General features: G+C 39.0%; 1 protein-coding gene across 1 annotated transcript in view; it reads left to right on the forward strand.

The window, feature by feature from the left end:
• The window catches only part of LOC130909013 (partitioning defective 3 homolog), a 660821-nt gene that overhangs the window by 60543 nt on the left and 579340 nt on the right, over positions 1-20938 (forward strand). Inside the window, exon 3 of the mRNA XM_057825056.1 lies at positions 2415-2516. Within this exon, the coding sequence (XP_057681039.1) occupies positions 2415-2516 (102 nt within the window). The remainder of the gene's footprint in view (positions 1-2414; positions 2517-20938) is intronic.

The raw sequence follows: 20938 nt of genomic DNA on the forward strand, positions 1-20938 counted from the left end.
TGAGGTTATCACTTGTAGACGTCAAATCCATATGATACTTCCTTTTCCTTTTGGGGCACTTACAGTTGATTTTGGGTTACTGAAAATGAAGTGACTCAAGAATGTCCTCAAATGAACAGTAAGTGCCTCAAAAGCAACATAAAGTAGCCTGTAAATGCCCTAAAATGAACAGAAAGTGACCTATAAATGTCTGATTTGTTTGAAATGGGAGGGTGGCAGCGATGTTTGTTGGTTTGCCATCCCTCCCAATTCAAACGGATTGGACGTCTATGGCGGTCAATGGCAACCAATGAGTTTAATTTTGCGGTCAATGGCAACCAATGAGTTTAATTTTGGGGTGTTTCAGGTCATTTCCTGTTGATTTTTGGTCACTTCCTGTTGATTTGGGGGCATTAACATGAATATGAAGTGACTTAAGATGAACAGGAAGTGACCTGTAAATGCCCACAAAAGACTGGCTGTGAATGCTCTGGTTTCAGTGCCATTGACGGCACTAGACGTCCAATCCATTTTGAGAGGAATTCCCTGTTGAACTTAATTGGGCGTCTGGCGCCGTCACTGGCAGCCAATGAGTTAACATAGGCACTATTATAGTGGAAAATTTTGCTAGCAACTTATTGGTTCCTTTTTTTTTTTTTTTGACTTGACACCTTTTTAAAACGATATTTTAATTCTTGGCGGAAAAATATTGATAACCTTTTGGGATAAAAAGTATCACGATGTATCACCATTACCATCATTACAGTGATCCCTCATTTTTCGCGTTGAATGGGGACCAGAACCCGCCAGGATAAGTGAAAAACCGAGAAGTAGCGCACCCCGCCATTGTGTTCAATGTATTTATTCAGATTTAGCATTGGAAAGAGATACATATAAGACATTTTTTTCACTTTTTTTCCCCCCAAAGTAAAATTTTAAAAAATATTTATATATTTTAATAAATGGTTCAAATGTAATAATTATGATATGTTACAGTCCCACCAAATTATTTTTAAACAAGAATAAAGTAGAAAAATGCTTGTCTTTATTAAATGCTTCATTGAGTGAGTCTACTCAAATCCTCTCAAGCTGCTCACTTACACACAATGAGTTGCCACAGCAACTGTTTAACAAGTTAAACGATGATTGACGCATGCGGCGCTTTTGAAGTTCGTGTCTCTGGCAAGATCAAACACAAATATCTGTCAACATCGTTAACAACTCCAGTGCAGTGCCTGACGAACAAAGAGCAGGGAGAGGGAGGAAGGGAGCGAGAGTGAGACTACGTGATCGGCTTGGCACAGCTCATCTGTATTTATTTTATTTTTCTTTTTTAATTGAAAAAAAATCTGCGATGGACTGAGGGTGCGAAGTTTGAAGCGCGAAGTAGCGAGGGATCACTGTATTGTTACACCCCTAATATGGAGTATTTCACCTATTTTTTTACTCGCGACTGCCAATACTGGCCAAAAGCGTAACTGCAGCCTCTGTGTTAAGCTCGTGCATAGTGCAGGCTTGTGCGAGCACGAATATCCGATCAGCACCAGAAACGGAAAAACAGCAAAGGTGATTGATCATTTACTGCTAGTAGCAAGTCTTCAGTGGGTTAGAAACGTGTTTTTGCCAAGTGGGGGCTAAATGAAACAGCTCTGCTGCCGCGAGGACATGCAGAGGTGCGGGTTCGTCCGGAACAATCTCTGTTGAAGGGAAGAAAATGGACTGTTTGGGGCAGTCTCAGTTAAAATGTCAGGGCTCTTAGTGGAGCATACATTTAATCGAAAAGTATTGTGCATTCACACTATAAATTCCATATACCGTTAGTACCTTTAAAATGATATTGTTCAAGAAAACAGGAACAAAGTATGTAAACATCTTCCCTGTTGAATTATTGTATAAATTCAAGTCCACTCTTCAACAGTCCATTCTCATCAATGTTGTACATCCACTTGTAATATTTTATTTTGCGAAATTGGCAGTCTACTTTACTGGCCTTTATTTTTTGCATCCTCAGGTTAGTTCTGTCCAGTCGTCGTATGTCGAGTCTCTTTCTTTATGCTTATGATTTGATCCATTTCTCATGTTATTGTAAAGTGGATTGATCAAATTGATCAACAGGTCACAGGCGGTGATGCTTTTGCACACACCAAGTTGATGCTTCACAATAAAAAACATGAATAAATGTGTCAGGGCACGCAGAAGATTACATTTTGTAATAGCTAGATTAAAATCAATCCATGAACATGTCACAATGTGCCAACTGATTTCCACATTTCTGACCCAGATCAGATCAGCTGATTCCAATATCTGTTGGCTTGGCAGTGAACATTTTGAACGGCTCAGATAATGGCCCAAATCCTATATACTGTATATATGAATTGCAGATAAACCTTATGTAATAACATTTTCTAAAACCCCTCTCCCTCCCTTTTTTCCAGGACCCCAGCTACTGGGTTCAGGTACACAGGTTGGAACACCGTGATGGAGGAATCCTTGACCTTGATGATGTTTTGAGTGATGTGGCAGATGACAAAGACAGGGTGAGTCCTACTGTTTTTGTATAAGTACAATCAGGCTAATATAAAAAAAGAACACAGGTTACAGTGTGCAAAGATTGGGAATAAAGTGAATAAATAATGAGCAGCAAGTGGTAATCTAGTGATAATGTAACAGTGCATTAATCGTGGAATGTTCTTCGTCAATGTACTAAAGTGTATTTTTTTGTGTATCTGTACTCGAGTACAAATATGAAGTGGTACTTTATACTTCACTACATTTTACAGCACATATCTGTACTTTGTACTCCATTACTAAACAAATTGTCAACTGCTTTGCACGTTACTTATGTTTGTTTTTTTTCTCATTGTGAATTGATAGTTTCGTTTTCATGCCTCCAGCGCAATTGATAAGCCGTTTGCAACTATACAGTTATTGAGCACTAGAGGTAGCAACACAAGTACAAGCAAGATTAGGCAAGTGAACAAGATATTGACCATTAAAAACCAACAGTGAGAGCAGCATGCCTTAAAACTGGTGTTGCACACTCTACAGTAGGAGTGGGTATGCACCTGATAATTGCTTGCAATCCGTCATTAAGCTCGGCTTTGGAGTTTTTTGAGCTTGTTAAGCTTTTGTTTACAGTGCAGTCATTTTTATTGGTTGTGTTTTTTCCAGATCTGTGTATACATCTATATCAGAGGCTGCGCTAGACTTTTTCGTTGTCTGTCATTTTGACTGACAGGGTCATAAAAATCCAGTCATAATCTATTTTTACCCGTCACTTAAATTTTTAAAATGATGATGATGACATTGTGGTGACCCTTTGTTTGGCATATTTCACCTTCCGTACTTGTGTGTCCATTTGGCCGAGCGCGTTACCGGCTACGACAGTCACGTGATAGAGACACTTAAGAGCCGCGCGCGGTCCCCTCACTATCCACTCGCTCTCGCTATATGATTGGCCGAAGAGTCGAAATGCTCTCCCGTGAAATGCCTGTTTAAAAAAATGTTCCCGTTGTTACTTCTTGCGTTCGCTTATAAGTGCCCATTTAAAAAGGAAAAGCGATGGATGATACTACACACAGAGCGTAGTATTAACAAATGTTAAAGTTGTATAATCATATAGCGAGAATAAGGAATGTCACTGACAAGCGCAGGCCCCCGCGAGTGGATAGTGAGGGGAATAGGATAGTGCGCCTACAGCTTACAAGACTCTTAACATTGCATACCGCTTCAACATATTCAATAGTATTTAGTTTTCATTCATTTTAAATTAATATTCTGTCCGAACAAGCTTAACAGAGAATCCACACCGTGCCATCACACATCAAGCAGATGAATATGTAACTTTTTCTCCGCAGTGACAAAAACAGCTGACTGTGGCCCCAGTAGATAGGTAGCCAACCATATGTAGCATATGGAACAATGAAATTAACAGTTCACCTGCTGTGGCCTCAACGTAGTCTCACACTTTCCTCCTGGTGCACATGGACTTGAATTGCGTGCCCGCTTGTGCAGTCCCTGTTTTTTCACCTCTTTTATCAACACCATCGTCGTTTTGGGGCTTTTTGAAGAAACTTCGGACACTCAGTTGCCTTGACATTTTTCAGAGTAAGGCCAACAACGTCATGCATCAAGAGAGACAATAGCTAATTAATATGCTCACTCGCCACCCTGTGGTCTGGGGTGTGAATTGCAACTGGTCAAAATGACGGATGGACTTCAGTTTTTTCCGTCACCGTTTTAAAAAATCGGTCAACGACGGAAAATATTCGGTTAACGCGACCCCTGATCTATATATATGTATTACATTACATATGACATTTTACTTAAGTAAAGAAGTGAGTACCGTATTTTTCTTACTATAAGTCGCACCTGAGTATAAGTCGCATGAGCCCAAAAATGCGCAATGAAGAAAAAAAAACATATAAGTCGCACCGGAGTATAAGTTGCATTTTTGGAGGAAATTTACTTGATTAAATCCAACACATAGAAAAGATATTTCACCTTGAAAGGCAATTTAAAATGAAAATACAATAGACAACAATATACTGAATAAGTGTACAGGATGATAATGTGATGTATGAACAACGAAATGCGATCGTGGCCGGTATGTTAACGTAACATAGCTATTAGGAGTTATTCAGATAACTATAGCATAAAGAGCATGCTAACAAGTTTACTAAACCATCAGTGTAACTCCAAAACGCCAAAATAACTTGTGAAATGATATAACACATAAGTCGCTCCAGAGTATGTGATGCACCCACAGCCAAACTATGAAAAAAAAAAACGTGATGTATAGTCTGAAAAATACGGTACTTTATCCTCAACTTCAGTGCGTATATGACAACTTACAGTACTCAGACGAGGGGGCAGATGGCTGACTTGATATGCTTGACAGTATGTGCATATATATTGAAGCAACCAGAGGTGGGTAGTAACGTGTTACATGTACTCCTTTACATTTACTTGAGTAACTTTTTGAGAGAAATGTACTTCTAGGAGTAGTTTTACTTAGCTATACTTTTTACTTTTACTTGAGTAGATTTTGAAGAAAAAAACGCTACTCTTTCTCTGCTACTTTGGGCGACACAAGAGTCGTTACATTTTTCCTCTTTATTCTACATATTAGATTGATTTATTTATTTATTTTTTGCTTGCAATGCTATTGCCAACATTTGCGCTACTAATTTCACCAAAGACTTTGGACAAATAATGTTTCATTACTAGTTTTTTTTTCTCTCTCTTTAATTTTATGATTTTTTTTATTAATTACTTCTTTGGCTTAATGTGGTTATGTAATGGGTTATTGTACAGTATCATTATATCAACAGTTAATATAGTTAGGTTTGTGCTGAGAGAAAAAAATACCATTAAAAAAACAAAAATAAGCAGTTACTCGAAATGTTACTCATTACTTGAGTATTCTTTTCACTGGATACCTTTTTACTTGAGTACATTTTTTGGATGACTACTTTCACTTGGGTAATATTTTTTAAGTAACGCTACTCTTACTTGAGTAAAATTTTTGCTTACTCTAACCACCTTTGGATGTAACAGTGCAAATTATGCAGTACCCATAGTATTCTGAACCCAGATTGAGACAGATGTCTGAGAATTTATTACTTCGTGACAGGGCCGGCCCAGGCCATTTGGGGGCCCTAAGCAAAAATAATGCCAAGGGGCCCATATTTTTGCCACACCATTTCGTCACAGTGTACTGTGAAACCCGTACATGCAATCCAACCCATACGTCCTTTATGTTTATATATAATCTAAATATGATATATAAATAATAAATAATGTATAATATATAATATACAATATTTTGTATATTAATCAGATTTTGTTGCACTGCATACTTCAAACTTCTCACCCCAGATGATTGTCAGGATTTACAGTAGATAGCGCCAAACCTTTTTCTAAAAGAGGGAAAATAAAGAAGTGAAGGAAGAACTTTTATTTTTTAAGCTTGAAATTAAGTTTCAAAACTCACAAAAGTCAAATAAAGCAAACTGTGGTAAACAAAATAGAATATAAATTAAACAATTGCCAGATTGGGGGCCCCCTTGTGGTCAGAGGCCCTAAGCAGTTGCATAGTCTGCGTATAGGCTGGGCCGGCCCTGCTTCGTGAGATGGATGTGACAATGTTGTGACATTAACAGTGCTATGACAGTGACATTTCAGTGAAAATTTGAGTATGGTGACAGCGCTTTGAAAGAAACTGTCTCTCAGTCTGTTTGTTTTCGGTGTTATGGCCCTGTAGTGCCTGCCAGAAGGCAACAGGTTGAAGAGGTGAAAGATGGGGTGTGTATAGTCTTTTATGGTGCTCCTTGCCCTTCCTAGGCACCTAGAGCCTATGACCTTTTGTGGTGTCTTGATCACAATCTGCAGTCTTCTCCTGTCTGCTTCTGTGCAGCTTGAGTGCCACACTGAAAGCGCATAGGTCAGCAGGCTCTCAATGGCTGACCATTAGAAGGTCACCAGCAGGTTGGTGTAGAGTTGCTCCTTCCTTAGCACTCTCAGGAGGTGTAGTCTTTGCTGGGCCTTCTAAAGTAGTGTGCTGGTGTTGGTTGCCCATTTGAGGTCAGCAGAGATGTGGACACCAAATATATAACAAATATCACAAAATACAGTTTCTCTATTAGCGTTTACTAATGTTGCTTGCGCTTCTATGTACATTTGATTTCTGCAGTAGATTGTGGTTAAAATGTGGCTAGGACAAATAAGTGTCATCCAGCATTCCGTGCCACTGTCCAGATGTTGAACAACAATACATCTACTGTATACGTGTATATACTGTCGATTTTAATTTGCATATCAAGAGCTTTTGCAAACTGTGATGTCAATGTAAAGTACGTGTATCAGGCAATGCCACCCATCAGTGCTACTGTACTATAAATGCCAACTGTCTGTCTCACTTCATCCGTCTCTTGGGACTCCACCTACTTTAAGTAATTGGATGTTGCTGGCAACATTTCATTATACTTATTGTGGTTAACACTAACAAATTACCTTTTTAAAATTTTAAATGTTAATTTTAAATTAATGCAATTGAAATCAATGACTGCTGTAGTAAAATAAAAATATGCACATGATTTATGATGCAAAATGAAATGGTTTTAACAATTACAGTTATAGTGCTAAAAATATGATTATTATCACAATATTGTTAAAAGAAATATCAAAAATATGACACAAACAACCCAGTGAGTATTTTGCACATTTGTATCAGAAGTAACCAAAATAAGTAAGTGTGTACGTGTTGTGCTCATTATGAGGAGTGTGCAGTAGGTGCCATGGTTACAAATCAGGTGAGATGAGGGGTGAAAGCAGCTGCCTTACACCTGCACCTGCTCCTACTCTTTTGATGCTAGTAGTGTCTGAGAGGCACCGGAAGGCAAAATCAGTGACATATCTCAGCTTTTGACCATCTCATGACCTGAATACTTGACTGAAGGTTGCTAATCAAGGTTTGGTAGATGGCAAATGACAGTTGCATATTTCAGTGTGTGGTGCCAGTGTCCTCCACAAGAGGCTACCCTTGTGTTCTTTTATTCCATAAACAACAGACTTGTAGCATAATAAATGCTAGTTGTGTTTTTGGTGTAAGGAATTAACAATGTACAACTAACATTTGTAGCAAAAATCACTCATCTACCTAAGAAATCCAACTGTAAATTGAAATAAGCCCCAAACTCTCCTGCTATCATTCAAATGAGATCATCTCAACTGAGTCACGTCACGTCAGTTTGACAGCAATTTCATTGGTTGCCCATCACACACACACACATACAAGATCCTCCTCCTCAAATTCAAAACACACAATAACCTCGCCCCTCAATATCTCATCATCTTCCTTCTGTTCAACCTGTTCTACTTCCCGCCAGTCCGAACCACGCACCACACAGTCAAAATCCTTCACACTCAAAACTTTGTAACACTCTCTCACTTGAACGTTTAAATACAAACCTCATCTCTTTCAACAGCCATAACAATTTTAATTGTTTTGGTTTTACCTATAGCTTGCATTGTTTCTTGTGATTCAGCCTACTTTACTGTATTATGTACATGATGTACATACTGTAAATGCACATGGTTAATTATGTTGTGTGAGCAACATATGAGGTTATGTTTCCCAGACACAATTGACTAGGTGCTAAAAAAAAAAAAAAAAAAAAAAAAAAAATATATATATATATATATATATATATATATATATATATATATATATATATATATATATATATATATATATATATATATATATATATATATATATATATATATATATTAAGGCTGTCAAACGATTAACATTTTTAATCGAGTTAATTACAGCTTAAAAATTAATTAATCACAATTAATCGCAATTCAAACCATCTATAAAATATGCCATATTTTTCTATAAATTATATATATATTCTGTAAAATAAATAGTTGGAATGGAAAGATAAGACACAAGATGGATATATACATTCAACATATGGTACATAAGGACTGTAGTGGGCATTTAACTCTACTGTCATTTAAATCTGTCTATGCTGTCCTCACTCCGAAGCGTCTACTTTTTCCAAAGCTAGACAGCTAGTGAACGACGCCTTAATAATCAGACTTCTTCCTTTTTCATCTGATTTATAAATAAAATGGCCTCAAACCATTGTCCTCTCAGGCCGTCGTAAAACTACAAAAAAAAAAGTACACAAGCATTGCATTAGCAACAACGTTAGCTTAGCACGCTATACAGGTTCACTAAACATAAAAAAAAAAGCGTCTCATACAAAAAATATAACATTTCGCTTACTAACATAATATGTACATCCTTTACAACAACCGTACTTATGGACAAATCTTTTCCAAGGATCATATAAGCACAACGTTACAACGTAGGCGTCAGCCCGAGACGTCGTGCAGCCATATTGAACTGGCAAGAAAATAATAAACCATGTCGCAAAGCGACCACAAGAGTTCGCTGTTAGACAGCACAAAAAGCCTTGCTGTAAAACTTACCAAAAGGCAGAATACTGTCTGAGCGGGACATGTGCGTTAATTGTGTCAAATATTTTAACGTGATTAATTAAAAAAATTAATTACCGCGCGTTAACGCGACAATTTTGACAGCCCTACTATACATACACACACACACACACACACACACACACACACACACACACACACACACACACACACACACACACACATATATATATATATATATATATATATATATATATATATATATATATATATATATATACACCGGAATTTTCGCACTATAAGGTGCACCTGACTAAAGCCACCACCCACCAAATTAGACACGAAAATGACATTTGTTCATAAATAAGCCTCATTGGACTATAAGCCGCAGCTGTCCTCACTGTATTATGGGATATTTACACCAAAATATATTAACCGGGGCCACGCCCACGGGAGCCTGCCTCTTAACCCACGCACTTCTCACTTCGGCACTGTAAATATCTTTTACCCTTGCACTTACATACTCATTCATTTCTCCGGGGAGTGTTGGGACGGGGCAATACAGTCCTGGCCTGGCTCCCCCCTGTTTTTAATGCATCACACACCAAGGTTGTGGAATGGTTGGGACCTGTTGGGGGGGATGCCTCATGGTTACTTCCTCACGACAGGCCCCGCCATCCCTGCACCTTTTTTAACGCGCCACACACATCATGCTCCACAGGAGAGCTCCGGCAAAGCGCGGTGGGGCGGGCAGCTGGGTAGAAATTCAATGCTGCGGTCCCACTGCCCCAAGCCATGCTCTCCTATTTTAATGCATACATTGCACTACTCTCCCCTCACAATCCCATCATGCTGCTGGGTAATGGCTGCCAGCCGGGAACCTGGCAGTCACAGTAATAGGGTGGTAGGTGGGTCCCACATTTTTTCTCTATGGTGTGGCTCCCGGGGCGTGGCCTCCCCTCTGCCTGGGCTGCTGGCTGCGGGAGTGGGGGGAGGTCGGGGCTCCGATCTCGCGTCGTCCCGTGGCGGCTCCTCGGCGTCCTCCTGGCTCCGCCTTCCCTTCTCTTCTCCGACTGGATGTCCGCCTTGTGCTCCGTCGCGGGTCTCTGGCTGGGCGCTGGTGTATTGGCTGGATGTTGCCTGCTCCGGCGAGGGACCCTGCCCTGCCCTGGGCTTGGTGGGCCGCTGGGGGTCCCGTGGCGTGCCCGTTGGGGGGCTGCGGCTGTGGCTCATGGGCCGTGCTGAGGGTGGGCGTGGGGTTGGTGGTGCGTCCCCTCTTGCCATCCCTGAAGGCCGGTTGATGGGTGCGCGGGTGGCCCAAGTGACCACCCTGGATCCCGGGGGGAGGGTGGATGATGGCCCCCCCCCCCAAAAAAAAAAGATATTAACCGGTAGCCCTTCATTTGACTGCGGCAACAAACGACTGTCATAAGAACAAATGAACCACCGTGAAGCTATGAACCAATTGGCTGCAAAGCTGCATTGTTTCAAGAAGCTTCATTTGGCCATCACTGCTCCCTTGGGGGAGACATTCAACCTCTGCTTCCACCTGCTGTCAACAATACCTAGATAAATCAACAAATAAGCCGTACTGGACAATAAGCCGCGGAATTAAAAATGTAGGAAAAAATTAGCAGATTATTGTCTGAAAATTACGCTATATATCTATTGATGCCACGAGCTACCCACACTAGTGTTGTGACGATCGCAATCGATGTAATGGGCACCCCTGCTCTATAGTGACACAGCAGATTATCGAAAAAGAATCCACATATATTGTTAACCCAGTTTATCACTGTATTTTCCGTTGTTTTAGAATGGGAATTTAGACTGTCAAAGTCCCCTTATTAGAGGCACATCTACAATTATTTAGGCTAAATTTCCTGCATGGTTATACTGTATTGTGTAAAATTGTGACCACAAACAGCCCAAAAGATCAGTAGAACAGTTTGTGTAAATACTGTGTGGGTGTTTGGTTGGTTCTTCTCCCTGTGTATTTGTAGTAGTAAATCCAGTTCATCAGGTTCTTTTGATCGGCAATCAACCCTGTCCCAGTTTCCGCTGTATTTTACAGTTAACAATGGTCTTTTCCTTAATTCTAACCAGTTCGAGATAACATTGATGCATACATACACTTACATATTGTGATAGATGTGAAGTTTTGAAATGGAGTTTTCACCCTGATGTTGATTCTTTGTTGAACATTTGTCATCAGTCTTGGCATTTGAGGTATGACACTGGTTGAGTGACAGTGTATATTTCGGTTTTCGATTAGATTATTATTATTTTTAAAGATCACAAATACTTATTGCAGTATGATGCAAAAATGATTATTATGAAGTGATAATGATAAGAAATTCAATATTTAAATTAATATACAAATTATGACAAGTTAAAACATATATTTCTCTTCTATGTTAACATGGCAATTAAAAGCACCCGCAAACACACAAAAACACAAATGGTTCCAACTGTTGCGTCAGCTGTCTCAGGCAGGTCACAGGTAGTCATAATTTTAAAGAGCATTAGATATTTTTAGGTGCTTTGCCACCTGTTTTGGTTTTTCTTTTTGGCATACCATTTAAATATATTGTAGTTTGTTCCCTGTACAAAAAGTCTTTAAGGAATTATGGTTCTTTGCTGCCATCAGGTGGACACTATTTGTGGGTACAAATAATAATGGCAGTTTGCATTACGTAACTCTTTTCGAGTAGGAGGGCTTCTCATAGTATATCAAGTAAATAATGAATATAAATAATATATGAATACATGTGCATTATATATGTATTGATTGAGAACCCTTTGGAAGAGAAAAATAATTTTACGTTGATATGAAATGGCTGCAATTTACTTTAATAGTTGCAATTAATCCTTACAGCAGATGGCAAAGGAATTCATTGGACTTTTTTTTTTTTGGGGGGGGGGGGGGATAACTTGCTTAACAATGGAGTAATGCAACCAGTTTATCAATAAAAAAGAAAAATTAAGGGCAATTATAATCAACTTTAGTTCACAATTACATTGATATAAATACCCATTATACTAAATCAACATTTTGCCAAATACAGTCTCATGTGAGCTGGTATTTAGTAGTAATTATTGCACTTAATGCAACAAGTGCATTTTAATCAAAGAAACAGACTGTATAGGCACAACGTTATGGAAACATCATTGATGCAGGACATTTTTATCAATTTTCTCTAAATATAATGCTCAGAATCACAGGGAGGTCGATTCGATGATTTCAGCCAAAAAGGACGGTAGACTATAGTATACCCCGCTTAGACTGGTCAAGTCAATCAATACATTATGGTGCAAGTACTTGTTCTGTATATAAACAGACACTGTCCTCCATCTTTTTTCTTTTTTTCCCCAAATCAAATTCAGAAACGTTCACCACCAACTATACTGTAAAATACTATAAATTGACTTAACTTACAAAAAATGCAAACTTGCTGCCTTAGAAAAAGTAATGTATGTTACTTACAATAATTAGATGCAATTTACTTAATTATTTCAAGTTTTAAAGACTCAAATTAACCTTAAGTTGTAAATAAATCATTAACAAATGTTTATTTTGGGTTTGCAGTACTCAAAGTAACTTGAGTCAAGTAACTTATCTAATGTAAGCTTCCAGTCCTGAAGTGATACCTTAGTTACCTTTAGTACTGCTCATTCATCATATGCAGGTGATTAGGTGAACAGGTGATTAGGTGAACTTAATTTTTTGACCTGAAATAATTCTACAATATAAACAGTACATGCTAATTTAATTAATAACACATTTTCAAACAGTAATGACCCTACCCCTAAATAAATGAAGGGTGATCACTCAATGGAATAACTCGGGAATTAAACTATTTTAAAATGCTCAACAATGCATTTAACACACAAGAGACATTGGCTCTACACACGCTGCTGAATGTTTTGTCAATGCTTGGTGTGAAATGAGCAATCAGTAGTGTAACCAGAGCTCTCTTCAACACCTTCACTTACTTTGCATCGATTTGGTAAGGACATATTGTGGCGCGCGACATGTAGAAGAATGTCAGAGACTGGCTTTTGTTTTTAACACTTTCTGGTTTTGTACCCAAGAAACAACATACTTTATTGAACAGAATAACAGAACACACATGGCATAACAACAGCAATCAGTACTCTCAGTCGTGGTTGCCACAACTACCCATCATCCATTGCAGCGGAACAGATAAATAACAGTCGCAATAATATTTTACTCTTTATAAATTGTCACATACCAGATCGATGTAAAGTAAGTGAAGGTGCTGAAGAGACCTCTGGCTGATGGTGCGTGGAATCGACGAGGCATATCTGCACATGTCTGAATGAACGCCCAAAGAACACTGGGTCATAGACTTCATAATGTATTGACATGACACATTCCCCATTCACTGTGTCACGCCTTCCAGAGGGGGCCGTCCAACACTCGCTTCATTTGTTCGCAGTCGGTCACATGCAGCAATCTAACGCCGGATTTAGGTTGAAAAAAATAAAAAAGCTGCTGCATACTGCATACAAAAAGGAAGGATTGTCTCAGGAGTGATTTGTTTGAGGACTCAAGGTAATTATTAATTTTTTGTACCATACACGCGTTTAGAAACGTTGTGAAAAAAACCAATGGGAAAAAATAGCCGCTACAGCATTGGCGTTATACTTTGGAATATTTACGTAAAATAGATGCTACTTGCACATTTTCTTTTGCCTTTAACCAAGAATCGAGAGTCTTTTACGTCCATATCTATAAAGAATTCAGAAATTTAAGCATTTATTCACATTATTTTCAACGGTAAAGCTCTTTGTTTACATATAGCAGCCGCTAATTTCCTTACTGACTAGCCTCATAGTTCGCAATATTTACGTAAAATAAATGCTACCTGCACATTTTTTTTATTTTTTCATTTTAACCAAGAATCGAGGCTGCTTTACATCAATATCTATAAGGAATTCAGGGATTTAAGCATTTATTCACAAGAATTTTCAACGGAAAAAGCTCTTTGTTTACATATGGCGGCCGCTAATTTCCTTACTGACTAGCCTCATAGTTTGCAATATTTACGTAAAATAAATGCTACCTGCACTTTTTTTTTTTTTTTTTGCTTTTAACCGAGAATCGAGGCTGTTTTGCATCAATATATATAAGGAATTCAGGGATTTAAGCATTTATTCACAAGAATTTTCAACGAAAAGCTCTCTGTTTACCGATGGTGGCTGCTAATTTCCTTACTGACGAGCCTCATAGTTCGCAATACATATTTTCCAACCCCAAATCGCTTCTTACTTCTAATTCAAAATGAGTGTTCACAACAGCTTGATCCAAATTGAGTTTGGTTCACTTTTGTTAGCTTGTATATTAGCATTTAAAGTGTATGACTATTTCATATAAAAACCTTTAGATAAGAAAATCAGAAAAATGTTCGAAAGTCATGTTAAGCTCTCTTTGTGAGTTTTTTTTTCTTTCTTTAATTATATTTGTTGCCCTCATTTGTCTGTTGGCTGATATACACAAAGCAGAACCACAAGCAAACCCCAAGAAATCATGCAGGCTTGCTCTACGTGCAACTGTTTGAGGTGACATTGATTATCAAGTGAAGTGGATATTTGGCCCCTTGGTGTTTGACGTCTGGTCTGCTTTATTATGGGCAGAGGTGAGTAAGGATGCCCTTTCCCACTGACGCTGATTGAATGCACAGTCGAATACTCAGGAGTGAAAACTCGAAAATGCTCATTAGTGCAGCCGCTAATGAGGCCTGGATGAGACACATGACTGGAGTTGTTATAATTTTAAACCGCTAAGAGGCGCTCACGTTCTGGTTTTAGTTGTTTAATGTTGGCCCTACTACAGATACAAAAGCCCTGTTGTTTATTACTGAATTATTATAACGTTTTATATTTTGGGGGGATTTTTTGTAGCAGTAAATAATGTTACACATATTCTCATTTTATTAATTGAATGTATGCTGATAAGGATCTTGTATCACATCGCAAATGAATGAATAATATGGGGAAACCTAATGAAATGGCCATTGAGAAAATCCCTAAAATCATGCTAAATAGAACATTCATATAGTAATGGAATAGCTCTTGTTATCCCACGATGGTCAATTTGCAATGTAATATTACATTGCATATGAAAGTTTAATCTGGGGAAACTTAATTAAATGGCAATTGAGAAGCATTTTATGTACAAAAATCCCTAAAATCATGCAAAATAAAAGGCTCATATAGTAATAGAATAGCTCTTGTTATCCCATGGTGGTCAATTTGCAATGTTTTTAGGCTCTGAAGCTGGCATTGCCATGGCAACGACCGCTGGCACCGAGTGGGCACCTGCTCAGGGTTGAGCTCAAGCTGTGAGTGAAATTAGCCGAGGGTAAAGCACGGTCCCATCAGCTGTCCCCCGGGTCTCAGAACACCGCCGGGGAAATCAAAGACTAATTACAAATCACAAAGTGTGTATGTGCGTTTGTCTATATGCGTGGAAGTAAGCTTTTTGACATTGACTGCAGACTATTGTGTGTGGCCTTGTTTTCATATGATTCATACAGTATGATCAACTATCAGGAATAGGCATGTGCCGGTGAAGGGTTTCAAGATATGCTGTGGTATGAAAACGGTTTCAAAACCGCAAAAATTTTCTGTCGTACGACTCGTACCGCCCCTACGATATTAGCTATTTTTTGTGTCCCAAAAATGTGGGGCTCGCCCCGAACCCTCAAGTTGTTCAAGCTCAGTGTCAGTGTGTCAGCTGTGCTGCACGTTGGTTGGAGGACATGAAACACCTGAACTTTTTTTCCCCCATTGAAGAAAACAAAGTCGCTGGTATGGGAATACTTCGGGTACAGGAAATTTACAGACAGCCGTGGCTTAGGTGAGCCAACCGACATTTGGTTTGACCCATGACCTTTGTGGGAGACCCAGCTTTTTCACACTGGGCCCTACATTATGCTGCAAAATTTATTGGTAGTCTTCAGACTTCATAATGCCATGCACACGGTCAAGCAATCCAGTGCCCGAGGTAGCAAAGTAACCCCAAAACATCAGGGAACCTCCGCCATGTTTGACTTTGGGGACAGTGTTGTTTTCTTTGAAGGCCTCGTTTTTTTACCCTGTAAACTCTATGTTGATGCCTTTTCCCAAAAAGCTCTACTTTTGTCTCCTCTGACCAGAGAACATTCTTCCAAAACTTTTTTGGCTTTCTCAGGTAAGTTTGGCAAACTGCAGCCTGGCTTTTTTATGTCTCTGGGTCAGAAATGGGGTCTTCCTGGGTATCCTACCATAGGGTCCCTTTTCATTCAGACGCCGACGGATAGTACAGGTTGACACTGTTGTACCCTCCAACTGCAGGACAGCTTGAACTTGTTTGGATGTTAGTCAAGGTTCTTTATCCACCATCTGCACAATCTTTCGTTGAAATCTCTCGTCAATGTTTCTTTTCCGTCCACATCTAGGGAGGTTAGCCACAGTGCCATGGGCTTTACACTTATTGATGACACTGCGCACGGTAGACACAGGAACATTCAGGTCTTTGGAGATAGACTTGTAGCCTTGAGATTGCCCATGCTTCCAGCAATTTGGCTTCTCAGGTCCTCAGGCAGTCCTTTGGTCTGCTTTCTTTTTCCATGCTTAATGTGGTACACACAAGGACACATGACAGAGGTTGAGTCAACTTTAATCCATTGCAACTGGTTGCAAGTGTGATTTAGTTATTGCCACCACCTGTTATGGTGTTACTGGTAATTACACAAATTAGAGAAGCATCACATGAATTTTGAAAGGGAGCCAATACTTTTGTCCGGCCCATTTTTGGAGTTTTGTGTAAAATGATATTGATTTAATTTCTTTTCCCCCCATTGTCTTTTCTGTTTTTTTCATTGCAAGCAAAAGAAATAAAGATATTACTAACAAAGGGGGCAAGGTGGCTGAGTGGTTAGCGCGTCCGCCTCACAGGTCTGAGATCAAGGGTTCAATCCCGGGCTTCATCCTTCCTGTGTGGAGTCTGCATGTTCTCACCGTACCTGCGTGGGTTTTCCCCGGGAACTCCGGTTTCCTCCGAAAAACATGAATGGTAGGCTGATTGAACACTCTAAATTGTCCGTAGGTATGAGTGTGTGCGTGAATGGTTGTATGTCTCCTTGTGCCCTGCAATTGGCTGGCAACCAGTTCAGGGTGTACCCTGCCTACATTAGCTGGGATAGGCTCCACCACCTCCGCAACCCTCGTGAGGAAAAGCGGCATGGAAAATGAATGAATGAATAAATTACTACCAAAGCATTTGTAATTGCAATCATTTTCTGGGAGAAATTGAGCATTACCTGACATAATTGTCAGGGTGCCAATACTTTTGGCCAGCACTGTAACTCCAGCATGTGTAGTGTGTCTAGCTGTGCTAATGCATACTGTAATGTAAGCTTGTTAACGAGGCAGATAATGTGGCTAATTAGTGAGCCAATTTAATTTTATTTAGAATATTTCATTTATTTTTTTGTTATTTTTTATCAACTTAATGTTATACTTATTTTCCAATTTGCTAATATGTTGTTTTGAAAAATAAAAATCCTGTTCAATGGGAAAAAGGTTTTTTTTTGTAACCCAGAAATCTCAAAATTAAACATTTTAGAGCTGTAATTGCAATATCGTGATAGCTTTGCTTAAGGTTATCATACCGTCAGGATCTCATACCGGCACATGCCTAATCAGGAACAATGTCTTATACTGTACTACCGTAATTTCCCGAATATAACGTGCACTTTTTTTCCCCAAAATCAACTTGTAAACTCATGGTGCGCATTATAAACGGGTACATGGATGGAGACAGAAATATATATGTATTACATATATATATATAAACCGATTTTTTTTCATTGACACGGCCACGTTGTGTTGAAGAAACGTATGCGGCGACCCGTTGCCGACCATTACGGTACGTGACGTCACCGTTTTGTTTCGGTAACACTTCACTCCAATCGGCCGAATGATTTCGTCTGTGTTAAATTCTGCTTTTTTCACTCTTCATAAAGCACAGAATTTAGTTTCTTGAACTCATTTGAGTCGACGTTTATTGCAGCTCCGCAATTCGGACCATAACAAATGTAAGGACACACACTTCCTGTGTCCGTCAACTATATCGGTCCCTCGGGAAACTCAAACCCAAATAACAATAGTTCCTTTTGTTACTGAAGTGTTGACAGCTATGAGCTCTCACGGATTTCCGACTTACGTTCTCACTTTCATTTTACCGTATCAATCCATGGAAGAGACATTTATTCATCATGAGGAAATGAGCAAGTTATACAGCAGCCTTTAAAAGAAAAGTCACATCTGTTTTGTTTTCTCCTAGATTCTGGTAAGTTGGAGAAGTTGTCAAATCATATTATTACCGTAAATATTGTCAGTTTACGGTAATGTTTTGAACTACCAATGTGCTATGCTTGTGCTGTGTTTCACCAGTCAGTAAAATGACATCTCTGTATCTGTACACAAGCTCTGTTTTCTTCTAAAATTAGGGTGCGCGTTATAAACGGGTACAATAATTTTCCCCAGATTTTACAAGTAAATTTGGGGTGCGCATTATACACGGGTGCGCCTTATATTCGGGAAATCACGGTATTTATTTTACAATATATTTTTCATTGTGCCTGCAGGTTAAAGTGGTGTAGCTGTTCCTAAAATATTATGACTAAATTTAGGTGACATCAATATTTACAATAAACACATAGTCAAACATAAACATTGAGAAAGTCATTCTTAGCAAGTAGACAATAAGACATCCAGGCGCTTTGTACAGCGCCCCAACTGGGAATCGCCATAGTTCCTTAGACAGAAGTGTGGTCAGAATCCAGGAACATCAATCAGCTCTAGATCTGCAAGTAGACACAATATCCTCATCTCAACTGCTTTGTTCAGATGTTTATGGGTAACAGCAGGCAGTTTTCCCTATTCAATTTCTCTCTAAGGCTTTGAATGTATCAAATGTTTTTGTTTGTTTATTAGGTCGGCAATTTTGTAGCCACACTTCCTTGGGAAAGATTGTTGTCCCTTTTCAACAGCTACCGCCTTCACACAGTTATAATCCCTCACAGAGGGGATATAGCCAATGTAATCACAGTCTTTGTGTGCCTCTCCATCAGGGGGACCACGGGATTTATTCTGAACAACTCTATGGCCTACTGGTCATTTTATCCATGTAAAACATTCAGAAATACAATACTTTTGAACGAAATGGGTTTTTCAAGACCGATACCGATTATTTGTAATTAGACGGGCAAATAACGGATATTTGGTGCCGATATTCATTTGCAGTAAAAGTGCACAAATTGGTGTAAAAAAAATAATAATTGAAAGGCCTAAAGCATGTTTATTGAATTACATAAATAGAAAATAATAGTGGGTGGCATGGTTCAGTGGTAGAGTAGTCGTTCTCCATCCCAGAGGTTGTGGGTTTGATTCTCCGCCCTGCTGACCTTGTCTAAATATCCTTTAGTAAGATTCTAAACCCCTACGTTGCTCCTGGTCCTGCTACACTAGTAGGTAGATGAGGATGTAGTGTGAAGCGCTTGGAAGGCCTTAAAAAGGTGGAATGGCGCAATACAAGCGTAAATCCTTTTACCTTTACCATTTAACCAATCAGAGGACAAGGTGAGTACTGGGAATGCCGTGGCCCAGTAGAGTAGTTGTCCCCCAACCCAGAGGTTGTGGGTTTGATTCTCTGCCCTGATGAACTCGCCTAAGTATCCTTGAGCAAGATACTGAACCCCACATTGCTCCTGGTGCTACGTCACCAGTAAGTAGATGGCGATGTAGTGTAAAGCGCTTTGAGCGCCTTGAAAGGTGGAAAAGCGCTATACAAGTATAACACCATTACCATAATGCAGCAGAGAGAGGTGGGGCTGCATGTAAGCCTAAATAACCCAGTTTCAAATGGATTTTTTTCATATCGTCCGGTCAGATTAAAAAAAAAAAAAAAAAAAAAAAAAAAAGACCGATACCGATATACGTCAAATTTCCAAAAATCGGCGCCAATAATCGGTCTATCTTTAGTATTTACAGCAAGCTTTAATGCACAATTTAAAAGAAATGAGCTTTATTTGAATCCTCCTACTTTTCATGTGAGCAAAAGTAAAGGGTACAAAGTGAAATTTGAAAATGATATTTTCACGTCTCTCATTCTATGTTGTACAAAAAAAATCTTTATGTAGCTCAATTCAACTCATGTCTCATGTAGTGTATTAGGAAAATGGGGTTTGCAAGTACAGTGGTACCTCGACATACGTTCAATTCGACACATGATCTTTTCGACATCCAACGTAAAATTCGACTCGCCATTTGTTTCTACATCAGACGACATGCTCGAAATACGACGATTTATGACAGCGCCACAGTTTCTTTGTTTTTCAGCGAGACGGACACATGGCGGATTTTCTTGTGAGAGAAATTATAATGTTAGTGCAGGTAGTGAAAAAATAAAAAAGGTGAGGCTTACCATTGAAATGAAGACGGAAATGATTAAAAAAATATGAGCGTGGGGTGCGCATCAGTGAGCTGGCCATATATGGTCTGTGATGTTGGCGGTCCTTCACCGCTCGCAAATTAAGGTGTCAATTATTATTATTGTCGCCAAAGAAATCGCCACCTTTTTCAGGTTTTTAATCATTTATCTCAGAACTTGTGCAACACAACATGCCTACCGTCCGTGCAGCTTAGCAAGTGAAGTAAAAAGTCCTCCCTCATTTTGACACGTCAGCCATGCGATGCGTTCAGGTACACCACACAAAAATTCATCTGCCACATTAGAACCCGATTCGTTACATTATTACAGGAATTATGATTATATTTTCAATTTAAATTATTTGTTTTGCTCTGTATAATAGCTATTTGCAATAGTACCAGCAGTATTTATTCAGGATTTATTGTAGGGTTTTGGGCTGTGGAACGAATTAATGGAATTTTACAATGTATACTAATGGAAAAA

Source organism: Corythoichthys intestinalis, chromosome 20 (assembly GCF_030265065.1).
Source record: "Corythoichthys intestinalis isolate RoL2023-P3 chromosome 20, ASM3026506v1, whole genome shotgun sequence".
NCBI lineage: Eukaryota > Metazoa > Chordata > Actinopteri > Syngnathiformes > Syngnathidae > Corythoichthys > Corythoichthys intestinalis.